At 38.8% G+C, this 20,853-nt stretch overlaps 1 protein-coding gene across 4 annotated transcripts; it reads right to left on the bottom strand.

The window, feature by feature from the left end:
• Nucleotides 1–6,215: 6,215 nt before the first annotated feature.
• Nucleotides 6,216–20,226, bottom strand: dedd1 (death effector domain-containing 1). 4 transcript variants are annotated; one of them, XM_028470661.1, is made up of 8 exons: nucleotides 20,139–20,226; nucleotides 19,637–19,797; nucleotides 18,469–18,607; nucleotides 17,825–18,334; nucleotides 17,626–17,742; nucleotides 16,454–16,597; nucleotides 11,756–11,833; nucleotides 6,216–7,834 (listed from the first exon to the last, which is right to left on the bottom strand). In XM_028470661.1, the coding sequence occupies exons 4-8, from the start codon at nucleotides 18,282–18,284 to the stop codon at nucleotides 7,440–7,442; spliced, it is 1,194 nt and encodes a 397-aa protein (XP_028326462.1). In that variant the 5' UTR covers nucleotides 18,285–18,334; nucleotides 18,469–18,607; nucleotides 19,637–19,797; nucleotides 20,139–20,226; the 3' UTR covers nucleotides 6,216–7,439. The 4 variants fall into 4 exon arrangements, with proteins under 4 accessions (XP_028326462.1, XP_028326461.1, XP_028326464.1 ...); XM_028470660.1 differs by lacking the exon at nucleotides 18,469–18,607; XM_028470663.1 differs by lacking the exons at nucleotides 11,756–11,833; nucleotides 18,469–18,607.
• Nucleotides 20,227–20,853: the final 627 nt, after the last annotated feature.

The following is a 20,853-nucleotide window of genomic DNA, read 5'->3' on the forward strand; positions in this document are numbered from 1 at the left end:
CTCAATTGCAATTACAACAGCAACATACTTTTTCTAATTACAATTACATCATAATCGTAATTACTTATCAAATACGCAATTGCAATTTTATTTCACCCCAACCCAGGACAACACTTGTAATATCTGCGTGTTTGTGACAGGTCACAGTAGTATTTGAACCTGTGAACGACTGGTTGAAAAAACAACAAAAAAAAAACAAGTTTTTGGGAAAGGAAAAGATTTATAAATTTGTAAATTGTTCATTCAGCGTGCCCGAGCTAATCCTCACAGTGATTACGTCATACTGGATAAGCTATAGTTCATCACAATGAGCACCATCACATATTGCACTGTGGATAAAGAAAAGCCAGCAACTCTAATCTTCATCCAACTAAATGTTCTTACAGGCGCAACATCAAATCTAAAAAAGATTGTCCGAATATTGAAAATAAAACATGAAATTCACTCCTTTTTAAAACTGTCTTTTGCGTCTTATTCAACAAAAATGTTCTTCTGACTGTTTAAATGTAAACCGTGAAAGGTTTGTGAGAAGATCTAATCTAATTTTTTTTTTTCTTCCTCAATAAAAGCTGTGGTATTCCCCTCCATCACAGGCATGTACAATATGCTGCAAGGTATAGATACAATAACGGCAGCCCCAGTGGGCCAACTGGGGGCTATAGTGTCTATCAGCTTAAGATGACACGTTTCGATAGGAGGCTGATTTAGGCCTTAGCCTCCACAAGATGACTGAAGTCTCCATCCAATCAAGGAGGTATAAAGAACACCTGCGGACAGTGGAATAAAAGTCCACGTCTGGATGATGACCAGTCCCCATCCACAGTCCAGCATTACATTAGCTTGGTGAGCATCAATATGATTTGCAGCATGGTGCATGAAACCCCCTATGATGTCTTAATGAAGTGCTTTGGAACAATAAACTGAACATTCACCTCTTCAAATGTTCAGTGGTGCACTGATTTCCTTCTAAATAAGGCATTGTGTTATAATTTCACTCACAAATCATTTCCCTCTGCTCATAACTGAACATGAAAACGCGTGGAAAGCAATCGATTAAAAAAAAAAAAAAAACACAGCATGGTTTCCTCCTTTATGTGGTTTCTGCAGGCGGCTGCAGGATCTCAGCCGAATGCTTCCACAGGACCAATGCCGTCCTGCCCAAGCTCAGTAACCATGGCAACGGGATCTTTGACCCTGTTTGTGGAATCCTTAACCTGAGTGTAGATCTGTGATTCACAGTGGTGGGAACCCATTGGACGAAAACTGCTGCTGTAGGGAGACTGTATGGTGTGGTGTGACCGTGGTAGGCTCAGGAACCATATATAGAGAACACAAGGTCAAAGTGTTGGGTGCAAAACTCAGCATCTTTGAAGTCTTCACTACATTGTGTTTAAACATTGCCACCTTATTCTTAGAGATCAGATTTGGCTTCTTTTGGCTATAAAGAGGTTATATTTTTGGCCATTTTTCCATAGTGGCTTTTCCAAAGTTTAGGAAACTAATAATGCAAAATGAGAAATTAAGTAAATACATTAGATCAACACAATTGTTTAATTGACATGGAATTTAACAGCAAAGCATGAACCATTGTTCAACTCATTCAGTTGTAGAAATCTCAGCCCCAAAGTTTTGCATTAGTCCAACTTAAAATCAAGGCAACTCAATAATTGGTGTAACCCAAAAATTTGCTCCTTTCTAACTTGAATTCGCCTGGAATTAAAATGGGGTCACCTGAAATGTCTAGTAATTGATTAAAAAAATACACTATTAAAATTATTTATTTGTATTAATTATCATTTTTTTACCACACACAATCTCAAACATAACTATTCTGTACTTTCACTTTCTCAAGTATAGAATTTTTGTTCAAATTAAATGCGGTAAAAAAAAAAAAAAAATCTGTGTGCACTAATCCTGTATAACAAACATGATCAAAAACTAAATTCTAGAGAGAAAATGTCTCTGGGGTCACCAGAAATATGTGATATAAAAATGGGGTCATGACCCGAAAAAGGATGGGAACCACTGAGTTAGGGTAAAGGGCCTTGCTCAAGGGCCCACGACGATGACTCCTGTTGCATGTTCCCTAACCATTAGGCCACGACTCTGCTTCCAACCTGGTACTAGGATTTAATAAATACTTTATGCAGTGACCTTAAAATTTAGTTTTATTTTGCTTAGTAACTAAACTTACAATTTTAAGTTGGCAAAAAATATAAAAGTAAACATGAAATCTGATTTTTCTTTCTAGAGAAGATGGAGACGTGATGCCAGAAACACCATCATGAGAAACCTAATTGATGCAGATTCACTTAAATAAGAATAGCAGGTTATAGACTGGTTCACTAGAGCAGAAATCTGAATGAAACCCACTCAAAACTTTGAGTTATTTCAATTTCTGTAGAGTGTGAAGCCCTGCTGAACTATCGTGCCATATGAGACCCTGACGACGCCTTTTGTCCTTGGATATTTGTGAGCATGATGTTCCTCAGCACTCTAGATACGTGCCCTATTTTCACTGACAAATCTGTCCCAGTGACAGGGCTGTCCAACAGGGAGTCGTTCTCAGAGCGAGGAGGAGGAAGAATACAACGACATGCTTTGAGCTGAGAGCTGTAGTTTTGTAGACTTCTTTGACAGACTGCTCAGGACTCCCTGTAGGCACCTCATAGCGGGTCTCTCTTTGAGGCTGGGTGTGGTGAGAACTGAGTTTCCAGCTCTCCCTGAAGGCAGACCTGGGGCAGTCTGGATGGTCATCAAACGATGGCGGCTCAGGACAGGGCAGAAATAGACCTATCAGCTGTTCCCTGAGGGATAGAGACACGTATTGTTGTCTCTGATAGCAAGTCAATAATAAAACTTGATCCTAACAAGCTTTTTTCTTGAGGGGTGATGCCACTGATCTAAGGCGACCCATCATTGTTGTCTTTTTTTTTTTTGTGGAAAACTCCTTTAGCTAAACTACACTAAATATTTTGAAAATAAGACTCTGTAATAAAACTAAATTTATTACAGAATAATTGATTAAAAAAGAATATAAACATAGGAAATTACAGTATTCCTCTGTACCTTCATCATATCTTAATGAGAAACCTGCTTTAAAACGACATTTCAACTAATTAGAAAAAGTCAGATGCAATTCAAGGTGAAAGGAGTTGGATTTTCAAAGTGCCCTTTGGCCGACATTTACATTATTTATTCATATGCTTTAGAAGTGTGTATAGGTCCACATCAGAGGAGTTAATTACATCTAGAGAAGCCACAGGAAAAGTCAAAGACCTCACTCATTATTGGCAAAAATGGCCAAAGTGCAGCGACAGTTGGTTATTATTATACGAGGCATTTTAAGATCAGACATAATGATCAGTCATTAGTGGAATAAACATACCCCTGACATTTGACCATTTTTTATTTATTTGTTTTTACAAAAAATGTTAACCTGTAGGTTGTTACATGAAAATAATAGAATAAGCTTAATTACTCTCAGGGTGTCAAGTTCCTTTTAGTTTAGGGATCAAATACTGACCAGTTTGACCTCAAGTGGGCTGCAGATTTTAGCGGGAAAATCAGAAATTTTAACATCATTCCCTAATTTACACTTCCATTTATAAATAAGAGACTTATAAAGGAGAGACAGTCCCTCTTGGATCTTTACTTAAGTTTCCTCAATTTTGTGACACATTTTTATTTACTTAATGGAAATTTTCTGAAAAAGTGTAAAGAAAATTGCAGGATTTTGTAAAAAATTCAGAGTTTGTTCAACAATTTGCCATTGAAAATGACTGCCATCACATGATATAAACAATGGACAACTGTAATCCCTGCAAATAGTGTGGGGGTTTCTTTGAATTTGTGTATTTGGAGGGGCTGAGACATCTACAGCTGAATTCGTTTGGAATTAAAGCATTTTTACCGTCACCTGCGGTCAATTTGTTGCCCTAAATGGGCCTTGAGTTTGATACGCGTTTTAATTAAAGATCCAAAAAATAAAACCATTGTTTTTTTAATCCAAGATAATTTATATACACTGAACAAAAATATAAACGCAACAGTTTTGTTTTTGCTCCCATTTTTCTTGAGTTGAACTCAAAGATCTAAAACATTTTTCTATATAAACAAAAGACCAATTTCTCTCAAATATTGTTCATAAATCTGTGTTAGTGAGCACTTCTCCTTTGGATGACATGTCCGGTGAGTATGCTGGCCATTCAAAAACTGGGATGTTTTAAGCTTCCAGGAAATGTGTACAGATCCTTGCATTATCATGCTCCAACATGAGGTGGTGGTCACGGATGAATGGCACAACAATGGGCCTCAGGATCTCATTACGGTATCCCTGTGCCATCAATAAAATGCACTTGTGTTTGTTGTCCATAACATGCAGTACATCTGCCCATACCATAACCCCACCCCCATGGGCCACTCCATCCACAACGTTGACATCAGTAAACCGTTCACCCACACGCTGTCTGTCATCTGCCCTGAACAGTGAAAACCGGGATTCATCCGTGAAGAGAACACCTCTCCAACGTGCCAGACGCCACCAAATGTGAGCATTTTCCCACTCAAGTTGGTTACGACGATGAACTGGTGGACATTCCTGCAGTCAGCATAATTGCACGCTCCCTCAGAACTTGCAACATCTGTAGCATTGTGCTGTGTGATTAAACTGAACATTTTTAGAGTGGCCTTTTATGGTGGCCAGCCTAAGGCACACCTGTGCAATCATCATCATGCCGTCTAATCAGCATCTTGATATGCCACAGCTGTGAGGTGGGATGGATTATCTCTGCAAAGGAGAAGTGCTCACTAACACAGATTTAGACACATTTGTGAACAATATTTGAGAGAAATAGGTCTTTTGTGTTTATAGAAAATGTTTTAGAACTCTGAGTTCAGCTCATAAAAAATGGGAGCAAAAACAAAACTGTTTATATTTTTCATAGAGCGCTTTTAAAGAGGAACTTGTTACTAAAAACAAAACAGTAAACAAATCTATTCTACGTTAAAACAGCAAGAGATTAATATAAGTGTCAGTAAAAATAAAAACAAACAAAATTAAGTCTTTCATGTCGAGGACTGGGGAAAGCCTTTTTATAAAGGTAAGTTTTGAAGTTGTTCTAAAAAAACACCCGATGACTGTGGAGTCCTCAGGTGGTCAGGAAAAGAGACCAGGCTCCGATGTCCAAAGTTTAGTAATGATTGGACGAAGTGCGGCTGTGTGAGAAGGTCCTTGAGACAGTCTGGAGCAGCATTGTGGATGCATTGATGGTTGTTCAGTGCTATTTTGTACTGGATAAAGTAGGTGATGAGGAGTCAGTGGAGGTTATGGAGGATGGGAGTGAGGCATATGATCAATAAAATCTTTGCAGCACTATATTAAAATGGAAGCAATGAATTAAATTTCGTTTTCATAAAATGACTAAGTTTGAGAGTATATAGTGTAGAAATACTGAGCTATTATTTAACTAAATTCATTTAAAACTGAATCAAATGTTATCAAAAGATTAAATTAATTCTCAGTTGAAACTTGCAACAGAAAAGTTCATTTAAAAAGTACAAATGTATAAATCACATTGACGAGTAAAAACAAACACTAGAATGCCATTCTGCATGATTATATATTTACAATTTGATTTTAAAACAATACAGCGCAGCGATGAAAAAAAAAAAAAGAAAAGTCATGAGCCATTTCATTTGATAGGTTGTTTGAAGCCATTCCCATTCTTCTGTTTCATCAAGCTGCCAGCTCAGAGCAAAAAAGAAATAATTAAGGATGTGATCCATGGTGACCTGCATTCGATTCAGCTCTTCAGACCATTTTAGGGCAGAGAGAGGGCAAACTCCCTCTAATACAGGTGCCTCTGCAAAGGACAATTCAAGAGAACGACTCCAGATTAAAGAAAAGCACCAGGAGATTAAAGATTGCTCTGGAAATGTTACAAGAGGTCCTGCTTTTAGATTTTAAAATTGGATTTTAGTCAGATTTAAACTGACAAAACAAAATACAGATTTTCCCTGACAGCTATACCAAATATTTTAAATGAAATGGTATAGCTGTTGGTTTAGAGACGACTTTATTAGACTAAATATGATAACGATTGAATGATTGATGTTTTATTCAAAACACCAGTATCGTTTAATCATCAAATGTTAATTTTCCCTCAAAGTATACTCGCAGACTTCTGGAGATAGAAAAAAAAAGTTGGACCAAGTTACATCGAAAATACTTTTTATTTACAAGAAGTGATTTAAACTATATTGAGAATGGCACCAGATAATTTTTGTAAACAAAAAAATACACCAAACCCCAAACAGATAAATAGACAAACATTGCTATCAGTCCGTTGCCATCGTCTCTGCTGGCCTTGCACAGTTTTGCACTGGTGCCTGTACAAGGCGACTTAGAGCGAGGGGCCATATTGATCGTCTTCTACGAGTCAAGTCCAGGCATTAGTTCCAGCAGGGTGAGTAGACAGCAGTCCATGAGCCACTCTACCGGGCCGACATTGCAGGGCTGAGTGGAGGTAGGATGTGCACTTTTGATTTTGATCTCTCCAACATTGTTACTATTGACTGACGCACACTGCCTTATGCTTTACTTGCAGAGAAAAGCACCGATGGAGGCCGAGCTGGAAGCTTAGACACAAGCCGCCATTAATCTATCAGGGTTGTCGTTGAAAAAGACTGCGATGATGAATCTCCCATGGGTCTGTTGGGATCCAGCCCTAATCACTGCTGGCTACTGTATACACCAACACCGTGGATACAATTTGAAATTTCAGTTTGGTGTTAAGTTCTGTGGCCTACTTTTTCTTTCACAAATGAACACAAAAGGTTACTTTACAGGTTGAACAATTTGACTCCTGTGTGCTCAATGTGTGTCATTGGGGAAAACTGAAATATTGGCCAAAAAGCACTGATTTACACTTCAAAAGAAACAAAGTCTGCCAAAGTGAGAGGTTGTTGGGATCTTTTTGGAGTATTTCAAGAGCCATATCTAGATCTAAATAGCCAACGTCAATAAACGGCATGTAAACCAGACTGGTTTGGCAAGAAACAATTTACACTGAATTGGGGACATTGACATGTTTTCTCCAAGTTTTTGGGAGTTTAACTACCTCTACTTTAAATGTGATAATCAGGCGGTTTATGTTTCCTTTTTTTGTTTTAATTTAAGGAAAAATTATACAATGTTTCATGACTGTAAATAAATATCAATGCACCATCAATGGCAATGATACATTCAGTTAGCACTTGTTCTACTCACGAGGTGGCAATTGTCTGTAGACAGCTTTTTGAACTCAGGGAACCAGTGGTAAGTGCTGCCATCTAGTGATAGTGGCAGTACATTTAATCTTGAGTTATAGAATAATATATCTTTGTCTTTAAATTCTGTATAATAGCCATGAAAATGTCTACACACAGCCATTTGAAGTTCAGCGAGTAGCTTTCAACCCACCATTACTGGACGACACCTTTCGGGCTCTCAGCAACCTTCTGCCTTCCTCATAGTCGTCTTGGTCCACACTGATGAGCAGACGGACTCTCTCGCTGCCTGCCGCCCTCGTCAGAGAGTCTGTGATGAAGACTCCTTTCAGGGCCTCCAGCAGAGCTCCACTTAGGTAATCTCCCCAAAAGGCTTCCAGGTTGTCTAGCTCAGTGAACTTGATGTCGCAGATGATGGAGCCCAGGTCTCGGGTCCGCAGCACTGAGTTGGCTCGACTGAACAACTCAAACTGCCTCTCCAGAGGCTGCTGCTTGTTAGAGGAAACCTCGTTGCGAAGGACCGACTCGTGCTCCAGGTAATCGGCTCGGACCCGCAGGCGGATGTCTGTAGATGGTAAAGGGAAGAGTGGGAAATGGAGAGAGGCAGAGGTGAGGGGTAGTGGGTAACAGGAGAGAGTGGGTGGAGAAAGAGAGAGAAAGCAGCAGACATTTAAAAGAGGAAGCAAAGACAGAGGCAGAACAAAGGGAAGGGAGAACATATGGAGCATTGTTGGAATGAAACTCATCTTAGCAATGTCACCAATACTGTACACTGCATGGAAGCAAGGCTTTAGAGCACAAGGGATCGCTTAGTGAATAATGTATTTAAACGAATACAGAGAGTAATGGAAACAACTCGCGAGGGCCGAACCTTAAAGCTAATGTCCAGCTCGGTGTTCCATTCATTCTGATCCAAGTGCTTAATGCTGTGTATAGAGAGGCCTCAGTTTTTTGTTTCTTTTTTTTTTTTAAGACAAGATTGGTGGTCATGCAACAGCACAGCGAGAGAGATTAGAGGAATACATACTGTACTGAGCAAGAGCAACGCTGAGATCATCCCCCATGTCATTGTTCCAGAGCTCCAAGTGGAAACCAGCTGCAGATGACTTTGGCTGCAACAAAAATCCATTGCTCCCACTCAAACTCCTTGCTAAGCATCTTGTTTAATAAACGAAGCTTGGCCTAAAACCACTTCTATTGTAAAACCCTGAAACCAAGTAGAAACCTTTAAAAAAGGAGAGTCCTGAGAGTTACTCAGAATACATTTTACACGTTCACATAATGTAAATGGAAAAGTTTGGACCATGATTAGGTAGTTTGAAGTTTATAGTGCACATTAATAAACAAGAAAGACATTAATCTTAAAAAGCAAAGATTGTAGCCTAGGCTAATTTTCATCTGTAGTCACGTACATGCTCCGTTTTGGCAAAGAGCAAAATAATCCTCCAATTTGAAATGTAGGCACATGGTTTAAACTAAAGAGTCACAGCTACCCTTTTGACTGCAATGTTTCCTCTGGAGTCTATGTGGAAATGATTCTAAATTAAAGAGAGAAATGTCAACATTAGAAATGCAAATGTTTATTTAGTCTATTGATTCTGCATCTCTTAACATTTGTAACCAAACACTGACATTTGCATTCGAGCTTCGTACATGTGTGATTAAAAAGCAAACAAAGCCGAAAATTAGACCAAAAGGGACAAGGAATCGATGAATGAGAAAACTGCTGATATCCGGTGGTGTCAATGGGACACAAATCAGAAAACTGAATGACTTCAGGCTGTGGTACTTCCTATTATTTTTAATTTGCAAGAAGGATTTTGCATTACAAATGTATTGTGGTATAAAAATATGAAACCCTATAAATTTGACTGTGACCAGATAGAACTACTCACTCGAGAGCCATAGTTCCTCTTATTCACATTCTTTGTTATTTAGCAAAACTCAACAAAAACAGAATGATTGCTGGTCTTCTCACAAAAGTTGGGGATATCAAGCTTTTAGATCACACCCATAATGCCCTCTTAACTAATACACATGAATAATTAACACCACACATTCAACATTATTTAATGAGACAAAAATCACAAGTGCCAATGATTCAGCACCACCCTACTTTCAGGATATACATGACTGACTTGTAATTCTTTCGTTGAAAAGTCAAGTATCCCTAACTTTTCATATAAGGTGTATTTTGCAACCATTTCTATTAAAATCAGCACACATAAGGTTAATTATTTTTTTCTTCCCCTACATTTTTTTATTTCCGATGTGAACCAGCACCCTCTTTCTTTAAATTTGTGTGCCACAGGCATGTTCAATTTTTTATTCGCACTATGCTGAGATGCTAAGGGAAGAGTTTTTTTTAATCTGATTTCTTAATCAGAAAATTTAAGTGAAGTTGCTGTTGCACTGTTGCTTTGAAAAGCTTGAAAGCTTTTCAAAGCATTTTGCCCGGATCAAAGCTTGAAATTGTTGAATGACAGACCCTCATATACTTTTTATTTTTTGGGATTGTTCCATGTATTTTAACTCTTGAGAATAAGCACTTTTGACAAAATATCTGATGTCTGCAGTAATTTGTGCATAACAAAAAAAAAATTGAAAATCGAATCAAAACTCCATCCAGCAGTGTCTCAAGCATTCCACTATAATGTGGTTTTAATACGAATTTCTTATCCCTGGATGATGAATATAAAAAATACCCCAAACTTGTCACCCAAAGAACTCCCCAAACTCCCAGCATTAAAGGTGCAGTCCGCAACTTTCTGATCCCTCTCTCCCCCTCCCTCCCCGCTGCTCTCTTGCCTTGCCTCCAAACAAAGTCCCTCCCTCAGAGGAGCAAACAAGCTAACGTTAATCCGACAGCAACATCTCAATGTGTACGCACCTCAGCAGCAACAACACAGTGTCACTTACAGCAGCCACACGGAGGCTACTGGGCACACACACACAACACACAACACATGCACCAGAGTTCTAGTGTAACAATTACAAAGCAAACAATGTAAATCAAGCAGCAGTAATTACCTTTCAAGCAGAAACGTCACCAATTCCATCCTCTACTCCTCCAGTCTATACACTGTAAAAATAAACGGCGCTCTAGCGCTGGGAAAAGGGCGGGGCCTGTGAGCAACAGCTGTCAGACAGCCCATCAAACACAATCCTGGCTCTGATTGGTTCTTTTTGCTCGGTCGGCGCATTCTTGCAATCTGCCAAAGGCTGCAGGAGCAGCAGGGGGGGCTCAATGAGCCTGTTTTTTTCACACAAACTACTAGTTTCATGTAAAGCTGTCCTTACACAGTGACAGCTTTAGCAAATATGACAAAACGTCACTTTTATAAAAGTTGCAGACTACACCTTTAACCCCCCCATTGAACAGCCAACGGCTCATCACACAATCTCAATGGACAAAATTTACATTTTCAATTTTATAGTCACCAACATTGTAATGCAATGGACTGTCATTACTTTCATTTCAGGGCATTATTTTGGTAAATTCACATATCACACATTGTTTTTGTTGTTTTTAATTTTGATCTTTGAACCGGGCAAAATGTAGAATGAAAGCACCCACTGTATCTTAATCTTACAGCATAAATAAATAGGAGTCTAAGTAGTAAACACATAGCAAATGGCACATACACACACAAACATTTTAGTGAGGGTTACATCTCTGCCACAATAAATAGCTCATCTAAATAGAGGAATGTCATTTGTAACGATCTTATGAACAAAAATATGTCTTACATACAAGATTTAAATCAGTACTTACTAAATCCATTCTAGCACATTTAAAATATTTGTTTGTTGTTTTTTTAGTTGCAAAAAATTGCTAATTTAGCTTAAAATGGGTAAAATAATGTTCAAATATCTTGTTACTGGAGCGCTGGAGAACATAGTATTCTGATTAAGAAGCAAGACAAATCTTCAGGAATGGATTTTTACCATAATATTAGTGAGAGTTGAAATAATATTGCACATTACAAAAATAAAACATTGTGTTAAATACGACTACAACTTGGTATTTTGATCATTAGGCAGTGTGAAGGCTGAAGCAATGATATCGACAACTTGCCCTCATTGTATTTATGGCTGGCCTCGTTTTGCCGTCCCACATGACAGTGACACCAAGGAGAAGCCCATTTAAAAGCACAGGGACACCCTGATAGTCACTTTGTTAGGGTTACAGAGCACTTCACGCTTCAACAGACACAGACATCCACTTAACCAGCACAGCTTTCATTTTCTAACTTTAAACACCAAGCTCGTTTGGCTTCCTCATCTTACCCGACCAATAAAAATAAAAAGTTTAAGTATCCATTTACGAGGAGTCACTTGGCACGGAGAACTTCAACTCTTTATCGATCCGTTTTTCATCTGAACAACTGACCAAACGTGAGGCCAGTAAGGGCTGAGGCAGGCGGACAGAACTCGCTCATTTCCCCATTGTCAACAAAAAAAAAAAAAAAACCGCACACGGTACCATTTAGTGCAGTTTCAACATTTAGAGTTTGTTCTCTCCTCCTCATTGTGTGTGAGGACACTGTTGGTCTGTTTAGAACTGTGAACACAGAAAGGAGAGAAAGAGACAAGCACAAGTAGGTTGGACATCAGTAGACTGGATTCTTTTCAACATCAAGTAGAAGCAGAACACTCATGTAGCAGTTTTTAAGCAAATTACTGTGGTTTGGACATGTTTATCATCTTAGAAATACTTTTAGTGTAATCCTGAAGTAAAAGTAGAAAGGGAATCTTTCGAATGTCTTTACCTCCATTGTTTAACACACCCCTGCCAAAATTCCGTCCCCATGTAGAATTCCTCAAAAATGTAAACTAAACCAAGAAAGAGCCTGTAGAAATGGCCCATTGTATCAGCATAGCCACAGCTGAACACAACACACACACACAACCCCTCTGGGCACATGTATAAACAGTTTTCATTGCCACAGCATGATTGATACACTAGCAAAAGCAAACAGAGCCGTGAATCATGACATTTGGGGGCCTGTACCATTAAGCTGGATTTCCACTTCCAATCCAATCTAGTTTATTTATAGAACACATTTAACAACAAACAAGGGTCCTCTTAACTTAATGTAACACTGCTCATCCCATATTACAGCTACAATATTAATGTAATCAGTAAAGTGTTATAATCCCAGGCTAGAATCAGAAGCTTTGATAAGTTCACTCATGGAGGTTGAGGACCAGTATATTAATCACACAAGGCAAAACAAGTGTATGCAAGTGAAATGTATTATACAGTGTTTAGTGCAACAATCAGCGAGGTGTACATTATTTGGTAATGACTGTGAAATTATATACATACAAAAAAAGTTAATCAAATTACAGGAGTTCATCAACAATTCATAATTCGTAGTTCATTGTTCATAATTCATTGTTTATAGTTAATCATTCATAGTTCCCCAAAAGTTCATGGGATCTAAACACTCATGACAGAGGATGAGGATCTTGAATCCAGAAGTTAAAAGTTTCTTATTAAAGTGTGGGCTGTGTATCTCGCATAACGTAGTCCAGTTTGTGTGTGTGATTGGGGCATGGGCTGTTAAGTCTCCTACCGCACTGGTGGAGTAGATCAAAAGCGAATCGTTTTACAAATCCAGGTTCTGGGTAGCTCACCATCGAATATTCGACTTTAAGTGACTCGTTTGTTCATGTCACCCGCTTTGATCCAGTTCAGTTCAACACTGATCGTTATCTGCTGCAGCCCGTTTGTAGGCTTTCCCAATGCTGTCCTGACTAGCTGAACTGCCATGTTTAAAATCACATGACGCAACCTACAAAATCTCACAATACGGCGCCAAAATACCGCAAGACTTCAACAGTTGGTGCTGATGTTTATGGGGTTACACTAATTTTTGAGAATTATTCGGTGTGTCATGTACTACGACGCTGGCTAACTTCTTACCAGGCTAAATCACCACGGTAACTCAGGCTGAACACCTAACCTGGTCATAATGTCACGCTTTCACGCACTAACAGTGTCGGCAGCTTCCTGCATGCATTCTTTCCTTCCTGCTTTTTCTGCAGCAGCAGTGTTGTTTTTGGTCTGAATTATGGATACAGTTTCTCTGTGTTTGTATTTGGTCTAAGGCTACAATCTCCACCCCTGTCACAGGAGCACGCACGTAGCCAGGCTGAAATCACTCGACTTAAGTGAACATGTTTATATCCTGCTTCGTAGTACAGGTGTTGTGACGGAAGATGTTTGTTTACCGGATATACTTATCCAGCTTTGTAGTACAGGTCCTTGAGGTCTATTTAAATGCTACGGGCTAGCTCCATATATCCCCTCCATCTTTTTGCACTTGCAGCAATACTCATGGCTTGCATTACAGTCTGCTTCTTTGTGTAGCTTTAACAGAGCATTCCACGTGTGGAATGTCGTCTGTTGAAAAATATTTCATTCGTGCTTCATCAATTCAGTGACAAGCTTTTTTTTCACTTACCTAATGTACTAAAAGAAAAAAATATTCCATCTTCTTTGGCCAAGCTTCACTTTTCCATGAGTTATTCCACAGTTTGTACTATCATGTTGGACCACTTATAGGAGGAGTGTGTATATTTATATAAAAGTCATAATTTAGAATAAATTGATAAATATTTCCTTAGACACACGGACACCCAGGTGGGAATCACTGACTTATAATAGAAATGTTTTCCCCAAACATTTGCATAATCTACTTTCACCTGTAGCATACTGCGCAATTTGTTCAGAGCAATCCTCTTGAAACACTGAATAACAAAATAAAGACTAAGTTCACAAGGTCCATAATCCAATGAGAGTCTTGGAGAAGTTAAACATACTTTCATGACCTATTTCTGTTTTGATAGAGTCTTACTGAGGTTTCCATGGATTTCTCTTCATGTTTGCCTTTTATATCAGCCAAGGGACTTTACAAGATCTGAGGATTACTGCTGAGGTCTGTCTGTCTGTGACACCTGCACTGCTCACATATAGTTAACAATGGTATATACACACAAATCTCAAAGGAATATTTCCTCTTTTACAAAGCACATGAAACAATCATTTTTAGAGCAAATTGCTTTGTTTTCTGAGGGGGGACAAGGGAGGGAGCAGCTACATTATGATACACAGCCATAGGAGACAAAGCAAAACCCTTGCAACAAGGAGGGAGAGCCTCTTTTACCTTAGGCATGGGCCCAGACTCGAGAGAGCACGTGAGCAAGTTGCTCACGCACATGGCAGTATGTACGGATGCACGGAGTGGAGTGACAGACTTTTGTTTTGTTCCTCAATCTCCATGATCCACTGAGTCTTAGGGGACTCGAACTGAGTCACAATCTTGAGTCAACCTGGTGGAATCAAATGTGAAGTCAAGACAGCAACATGTTGATCGTTACAGGCATTTCACTCTTCTTTAATTAATGACTAGTGATGCACCAAATTTCCGGGCACTAAAATTTTTGGCAACAAATGGCCCAAAAGGGCATTTTCGGTTTTTGGCCGTAACACTTTTCTCACCAAAAAAAGCCAACCGAAACAGGATGTTGTGATGAAGCAAGCAAAAAGCAGGCGCACTTGTCTGAAAATGGGCCGAGTTGTCCGCAGACATGGAGCGGCTGTATTTCAATACATCTAAGCACTAAAGTGTCGTCTGAGCAGAGTTGATGGCGCTCCTAAGTGTGATTGATGTTTCTGTGCCACTTAAGACTCTGTAGTTACATGTAGCCCTCCGTCAACACAGACCACGCTGCAGCCTGACGTATCGCTGAGCATCGATAGCATTGGTTTCAAAGTCTGTCAGCACAAGATTCTCAGAGATCCTCTGGACATTATCACGACTCTACTTGGTCTGTGTTATAAAGATACCTACATGGATGGGACTCAAATTAAACCAGTGCGCACAAGAAATGATACAGGCCGCAATCCAAGCACAAGCACACGCTTTGTGTGCGTCTCCAAGAACATGCTTGGATAATAAATGAAGCTAAGAAGCTCATTTTCATTAAGAACTTCAATGTCCTTTGTGTTTTAATGAGAGAACATACTGTATGTAATTTGACTCCCTTTCAACAGCTGAGTCAGTTATAAGGCTGTACAATATTATTTAATGTAACATTTTATTATATATTGTGCATTGTTGGAATATCAGTGCTAAATACATAATTTCATCATTTTAATTGATTTTTTCTTTGAAGCATTAATATCCATTTATACAAATGCAATGTTTTAATTTTTAGCGACGTTAGTACACATTCAGAGCCATAACTGCAATGGGACTAATAATTTGCATAATAATTTCTTTAGGTTTTCAACCGTGGTTTTCTCATTTTTGGTTTTCAGTTTCGGCTAAGTAGTTACATTTCGGTGCATCCCTATTAATGACTTTTTGAATTAGGCTTTGTGTTGGAATATTTGATGTTAGTTACGGACATCCAAACTATGTAAGAAAGTTTGCAAACTTTAAAGTGAAACTTATGTTAGTGTTGTAAAAGCATTTTTTTAATGCAGAGATGAACCTGTATTGTTTCAGTAATTGGAGAAAAATCATCAAATAATGGGTCAGTGAATTGTAAAGAGCCAAAAAATACATAAACATTATTTTGAACATTTAAAACTTCATGTTTAAATAAAGCTTGGTAGTTAGAACAGGCAGGACAGCAGCTTTGAAGAAACATGTTCCAGTTTGTGTTTTTCACAAACGGCAGTAGCAGGCATTTCAATGGGTTAGAGGAAAGATGAAATGACAAGAACAAAAAAAAGAAAAAAGACCGGATGAGAACAAGAGATAATCTCACCAATACAGTGAATCATTCATATAAGAAATTATTACCTCAAGCAAAAGAACACACAGCTTTAAATCTTTCATTGCTATGATTGTTGTTTTAGTTTCCAATCCTAGAAATTAAAGTTCAAGTCAAGATGTCAAAGTCTCAGAGAGCAGAGGAAGTTACCAAATCACAAAATCTTTAAATTTTGTATCCCGTGTGATTCAAAAACATTTTAGGGTAAATAAAATCAGGTTTTATCTGGTTTTCACAATAAGCAACAGAACCAGAAAGGATGTGATGACAAGGAAGATGGCTGTAGAGATTGGATGATTAACTAAAAGATGCAAAAACCAAGTTGGGAGCAGGAAAAGGGCAGGGTGGAAACGTGGGCAGTTTGGGATGAGTTTGCATGAGCTCCACTTACCACAGGACACTTTCTGTGATGATGCTGATGTTAAACATGGCAATGGGCCTCGTTTGGTGGTTTTCTTTGGCTTACGGCTCCAGCCGTTCCCCCTCTTCTTCCTCCTCCTTCGTGTAGACGGTTCAGTCGTAGGACTGTAAATACCTGACAAACATACAAATTGGAATTATTATGGTAGAAATTTCGAAAAAAAACCACTATTTGAGTTTGTAAATTACAATTTTCTTGCATTACATTTTAATTTCCGTTGAAATTCCTGTTGGTGTTTGACCAAAACCTACGACAATGTATTAGAGCCACAATAAAATAATAAATCTGAGACTGACAAGATTTAAGTCGTATTATTTCGAGAGCAAAGTTGTAATTTCGTCAGAATAAAGTCTTAATATTTTGAGAATATAGTTCTTCCTCCACAAAAGAGGCAACATTTGCTCCAAATCAGTCTAGTTCTATTATCGGAGCAAATGTCGGCAAAGTGGCTTTAAAGTCACTAAACTGATAACAGTGCGGTGATGATGGGCCAAAAGGCTCAGTATTTTGCCATTCCTGAAACTTAAAGAGAAGTACGGTGGCTGGGAAGTGTCAGGTGAATGCATTTACAGAAACGAACACGAATGCAAACAGGTCACAACACGAATGCAAACCGGCCACAACGGAAGTGTTTCCGACGGACCGGTATTCGTGCATTCGTGTTGTGACCTGTTTGCATTTGTGTTCGTTTCTGTAAATGCATTCACCTGACACTTCCCAGCCACCGTAGAGAAGTATGATATTCCACATTCTCCGTAAAGGACGAGTGACAATTTTGTTTTCATAAAGTTACGACTTTAATCTCATAATATTAGGTCTATAATCTCATCTCATAAAATTATGATTTTATTAAGACACAACTTTAATCTCGAAAAATTATGACTTTATTCTTATAGTTCCCACATTTTTAAAATTTCATTTTAATGTGACCGTAATACATAGTCATTAAAACCTCCCCATCTCAAAAAGATTGTTTAAAAGGGAACATAATGTACTATTCTTGAACAACGAGACAGCCAAATGTTTCACATTATGACTCCAGGAATGTGTGCTGAATGCTTGATTTTGACAGTCCAAGGCTGTCTGAAATCAAAGGATTTCAGTAAATGCCAGAAAGCCTGTAGTTGTGCTCTGAGCCTCACCACTTCTCAGCTGTTGTGTAAAGGATGGAGGAGTCTGCCTACAGCTGCGTCCCATTCCAGAGCCACACGCATCTCTTCTTTCCGTCTCATAACACTGTCCAATTCTCTCAGGGGATACTACAAACCAAATGATGAATCATTAAAAAGGATGAGGAGAAAAATCTTCTTTATTTATGGAGAGAGGAAACCAAAGCCTAACCTGTGCGGCGTTTCTTGTGGGACACCATGGTCAGCAGATCGTGGCGTGTTAGAACTCTGAGTAACTGCAGTAAAGGCTCCAGGTTGCCATCGCTGATGTATCCCTTTCTCTCAAGCCCTAACAAAAGCTCAAGACCACTCCTAGGTTTACAGTCCATCAGACGTATGTGGGACGCCTGAGGCTGTAACCGCCTCCAGACCTTTAGCAGCTCTTGACTTGGAGCATCACCTACATCATCATCGTGGGGCTCGACCGTCCAGCCTGCTGGATCCAGGGGGTGAGGAGCAGTACAGGTTTCATTCAGAAGAAATGAAAGAACCTCGATGTCGGTCTCTGTCAGGTGAGATCCAATTACTTCAAAAATCTCATGAAGAGAAAGCATCCCATAGTAGTTCAAGCACTCAGTTTCATCCCAGTAAAACTCCCTGAGTGGGTTCCACTGGTGATGCAGAGCAGCCATAATGTAGAGGTTTAACAACACGTCCTCTTCACCTTCCCACTGTGCCAAAGCTGTTTGGGATTGGACACAAAACAAGCATAAACATTACTTCTAAAAGAAACAGATTAACAATCTCTACAACTAGGAGTGACAGGTATATTAAATCATATATAGATTAAAAGTTACAATGAATAATTTAATGTACATTTAGCTTATAAGATTATAAGGAACTTGCTCAACATCCCACAGTGATGGCCTGGTTGGATTTGAACCGATGACTGTCCAATTACAAGCCCACTTCCTTAACCGACATCTTTCAGTGCACTAGAAATGTGTGGAAGTCACTTTGGCAGAATTTTTGGGGTAAACACAAGAAATCACAGTTAGAATGGGACATCACATCCCATAATGCCATGCACAAAACTTTTCCAAAAATGTCAATAAGGGACTTTTAACAAACTTTAGAGCCACAATTTCAGAGTTCAGTGAATTGTATTTTATTTTCACTGTCCCTAACCCAGGAAATATCCTAAAATGTTTATTTTTTCATATATGTATTTTCAAAGGTGGAATTTGTCGTGTTAAATATGTTAAAATGAAAAAATATATATGACAAAAGTGGGATTCGAACCCATGGCAGCGGAAAGAGGAATTCTTCAGTCAGGCGTCTTAGACAACATTACGCTTATGTAGAAAAGGTCCGAAAAACGGACCCAAAGTCCTGGGGTCTATTGATACGTTTCCGTGTCAATAAACACTTCCTTAAATACAGTAAATAAGGCCGTGGCTATTCGTAGGGAAACATATCAATTGACTCCCCCTCTATCCGGAGCGCCCCCTCATTGGCCATTTTAGGTGACGTGATAGGTGCACCACGTGACTTAAAGTTCCGTCAGTTTTAATTTAGCTCATATTTTTAGCTACCCCGCTAACCCTTTTATTTTAACCCTAAACCAGGAAACACCATAAAATGTTCATGTTTTTTGTGCCGTGTTAAATATGTTTAAAATGAAAAACATAAATGACAAAAGTGGGATTCGAACCCACAGCAGCCGAAAGAAGAATCCTTGGAGTCAGCACCTTAGGGCCATCCTGACACGGTGAAAACAACGTACGTTTCCATGTCAATAGTCCCAGGGTCTATGGATATGTTTCCGTATAAACAGACACTTCGAATAAATAATGCAAACAAGTGATAATTCTGAATGAGATGTTTTCTGGTGTCCTTACAGATTAATGTTATTTTTTTTTCTATTATACATACATGGCTCCAGGTTAAATGTCTGAAGGGGTGCAACCAGGACTGTGAAAAGTTTGTGAACCACTGCTCTACATCTTTCTTACATCTCATTTGACAGATTCAACCTTCCTACCTGTTCTCACTGTCAGCCTCACGCTGTGTGAAGATGTTCAGATTTCCAGAATGACGATCAAATCGGTGAAAATTGTCGAAAGAAGGGAATGTCTCCTCAGTCTCCCAGCAGCCGACGTGCTAATCATGAATTCCTGGACACGTTACGTAACGTAACCACTCCTGTGAGGAGCAAAAACAAACAACACCACCAGCCACACAATGCCAACATTTAATGTGTATTTCTGACACCAAATATGTCAACCTACTATATAAACGCTGTGATATTATATACACATTAACCTCATGTTTACCACAATGCATGTTTGTTTTTGCTCGCACACCTGCCACGAATAAAGCCTTTTATCAGGTCGCGCTGTTTGTTTGCTCGAAACGTTTAGCATCAAATGTACCGTGACAACGACGAAAAGCAGCTCATACAATATTTTTGCGTAGTGTACATTGATATAAAAGTGTAAAACGGTTCAGACACTCATAATTAGACACAACTGACGCCCGCTCACCGTCCAGCCTTGAAAACAAGCTTTGAGAGAAGCAGCTTCACCTTCCGTAGCATTAGATCAGCTGCTGAGCTGTAAAGACTGAAGACCCGCCCCCCATGAGAAATCCACCAATCACAGCTGCCAACGACCTACGTTGACGTCCCAGGTGTCAAAGAGCGTGAAACGTGACCTCTGTGGGACGTAAACAAAGAAATATGAGGTGATTATTCTTGTCATGGCAAACTGAGGGAGTCGAACTTTATTGGTGAGGTAAAGGTTGACATTATAAAAACATTCATTACGTGTTACCGAAAGGATTGTTATGTCTTCCGAGTTTACATGTTTCGATAGTATCGAATCGATACAGGCAAAGACACTTTAAGTAGGTAGATTTGTGTCTTTATTATTCAATCAAAAACCAACAATTCAATCAAAAAAAAAAAAAGTTTACTTATTCAAAATAGATATTTTCAATCAAAGAAAAATGTGTTCAAAAAAAAAAAAAAAAACGAGACAAATAACTGCATTTCAACAATTTTTTTAATTGAAAAGTTTTATTTAATTTTTTTTTATTGAATAATAAAGACATAAATCGACCTCCATTAAAAAAAATCCTCTAAATCAGCGATTTTCAACTGGTGGGTCGGGGCCCAAAAGTGGGTCGCGGACCTGTACTGGGTGGGTCGCAGACAGCTGGTCAAAAATAAATAAATACTTAATGTCTCTCATGTTGGAC

The sequence above is a fragment of the Gouania willdenowi genome, chromosome 16, assembly GCF_900634775.1.
Source record: "Gouania willdenowi chromosome 16, fGouWil2.1, whole genome shotgun sequence".
NCBI lineage: Eukaryota > Metazoa > Chordata > Actinopteri > Blenniiformes > Gobiesocidae > Gouania > Gouania willdenowi.

What these genes read in the sequence shown, in the direction of transcription:
- dedd1 (XM_028470660.1), bottom strand. Translation starts at nt 18,284, where the DNA reads ATGGCTGCTCTGCATCACCAGTGGAACCCACTCAGGGAGTTTTACTGG. An exon ending in ATCACAGAAAGTGTCCTGTG is followed by an intron (nt 11,834 to 16,453) that starts GTAAGTGGAGCT and finishes CTGTGTTCACAG; the next exon opens with TTCTAAACAGACCAACAGTG. An exon ending in TGTTGAAACTGCACTAAATG is followed by an intron (nt 7,835 to 11,755) that starts GTACCGTGTGCG and finishes TACCATCTACAG; the next exon opens with ACATCCGCCTGCGGGTCCGA.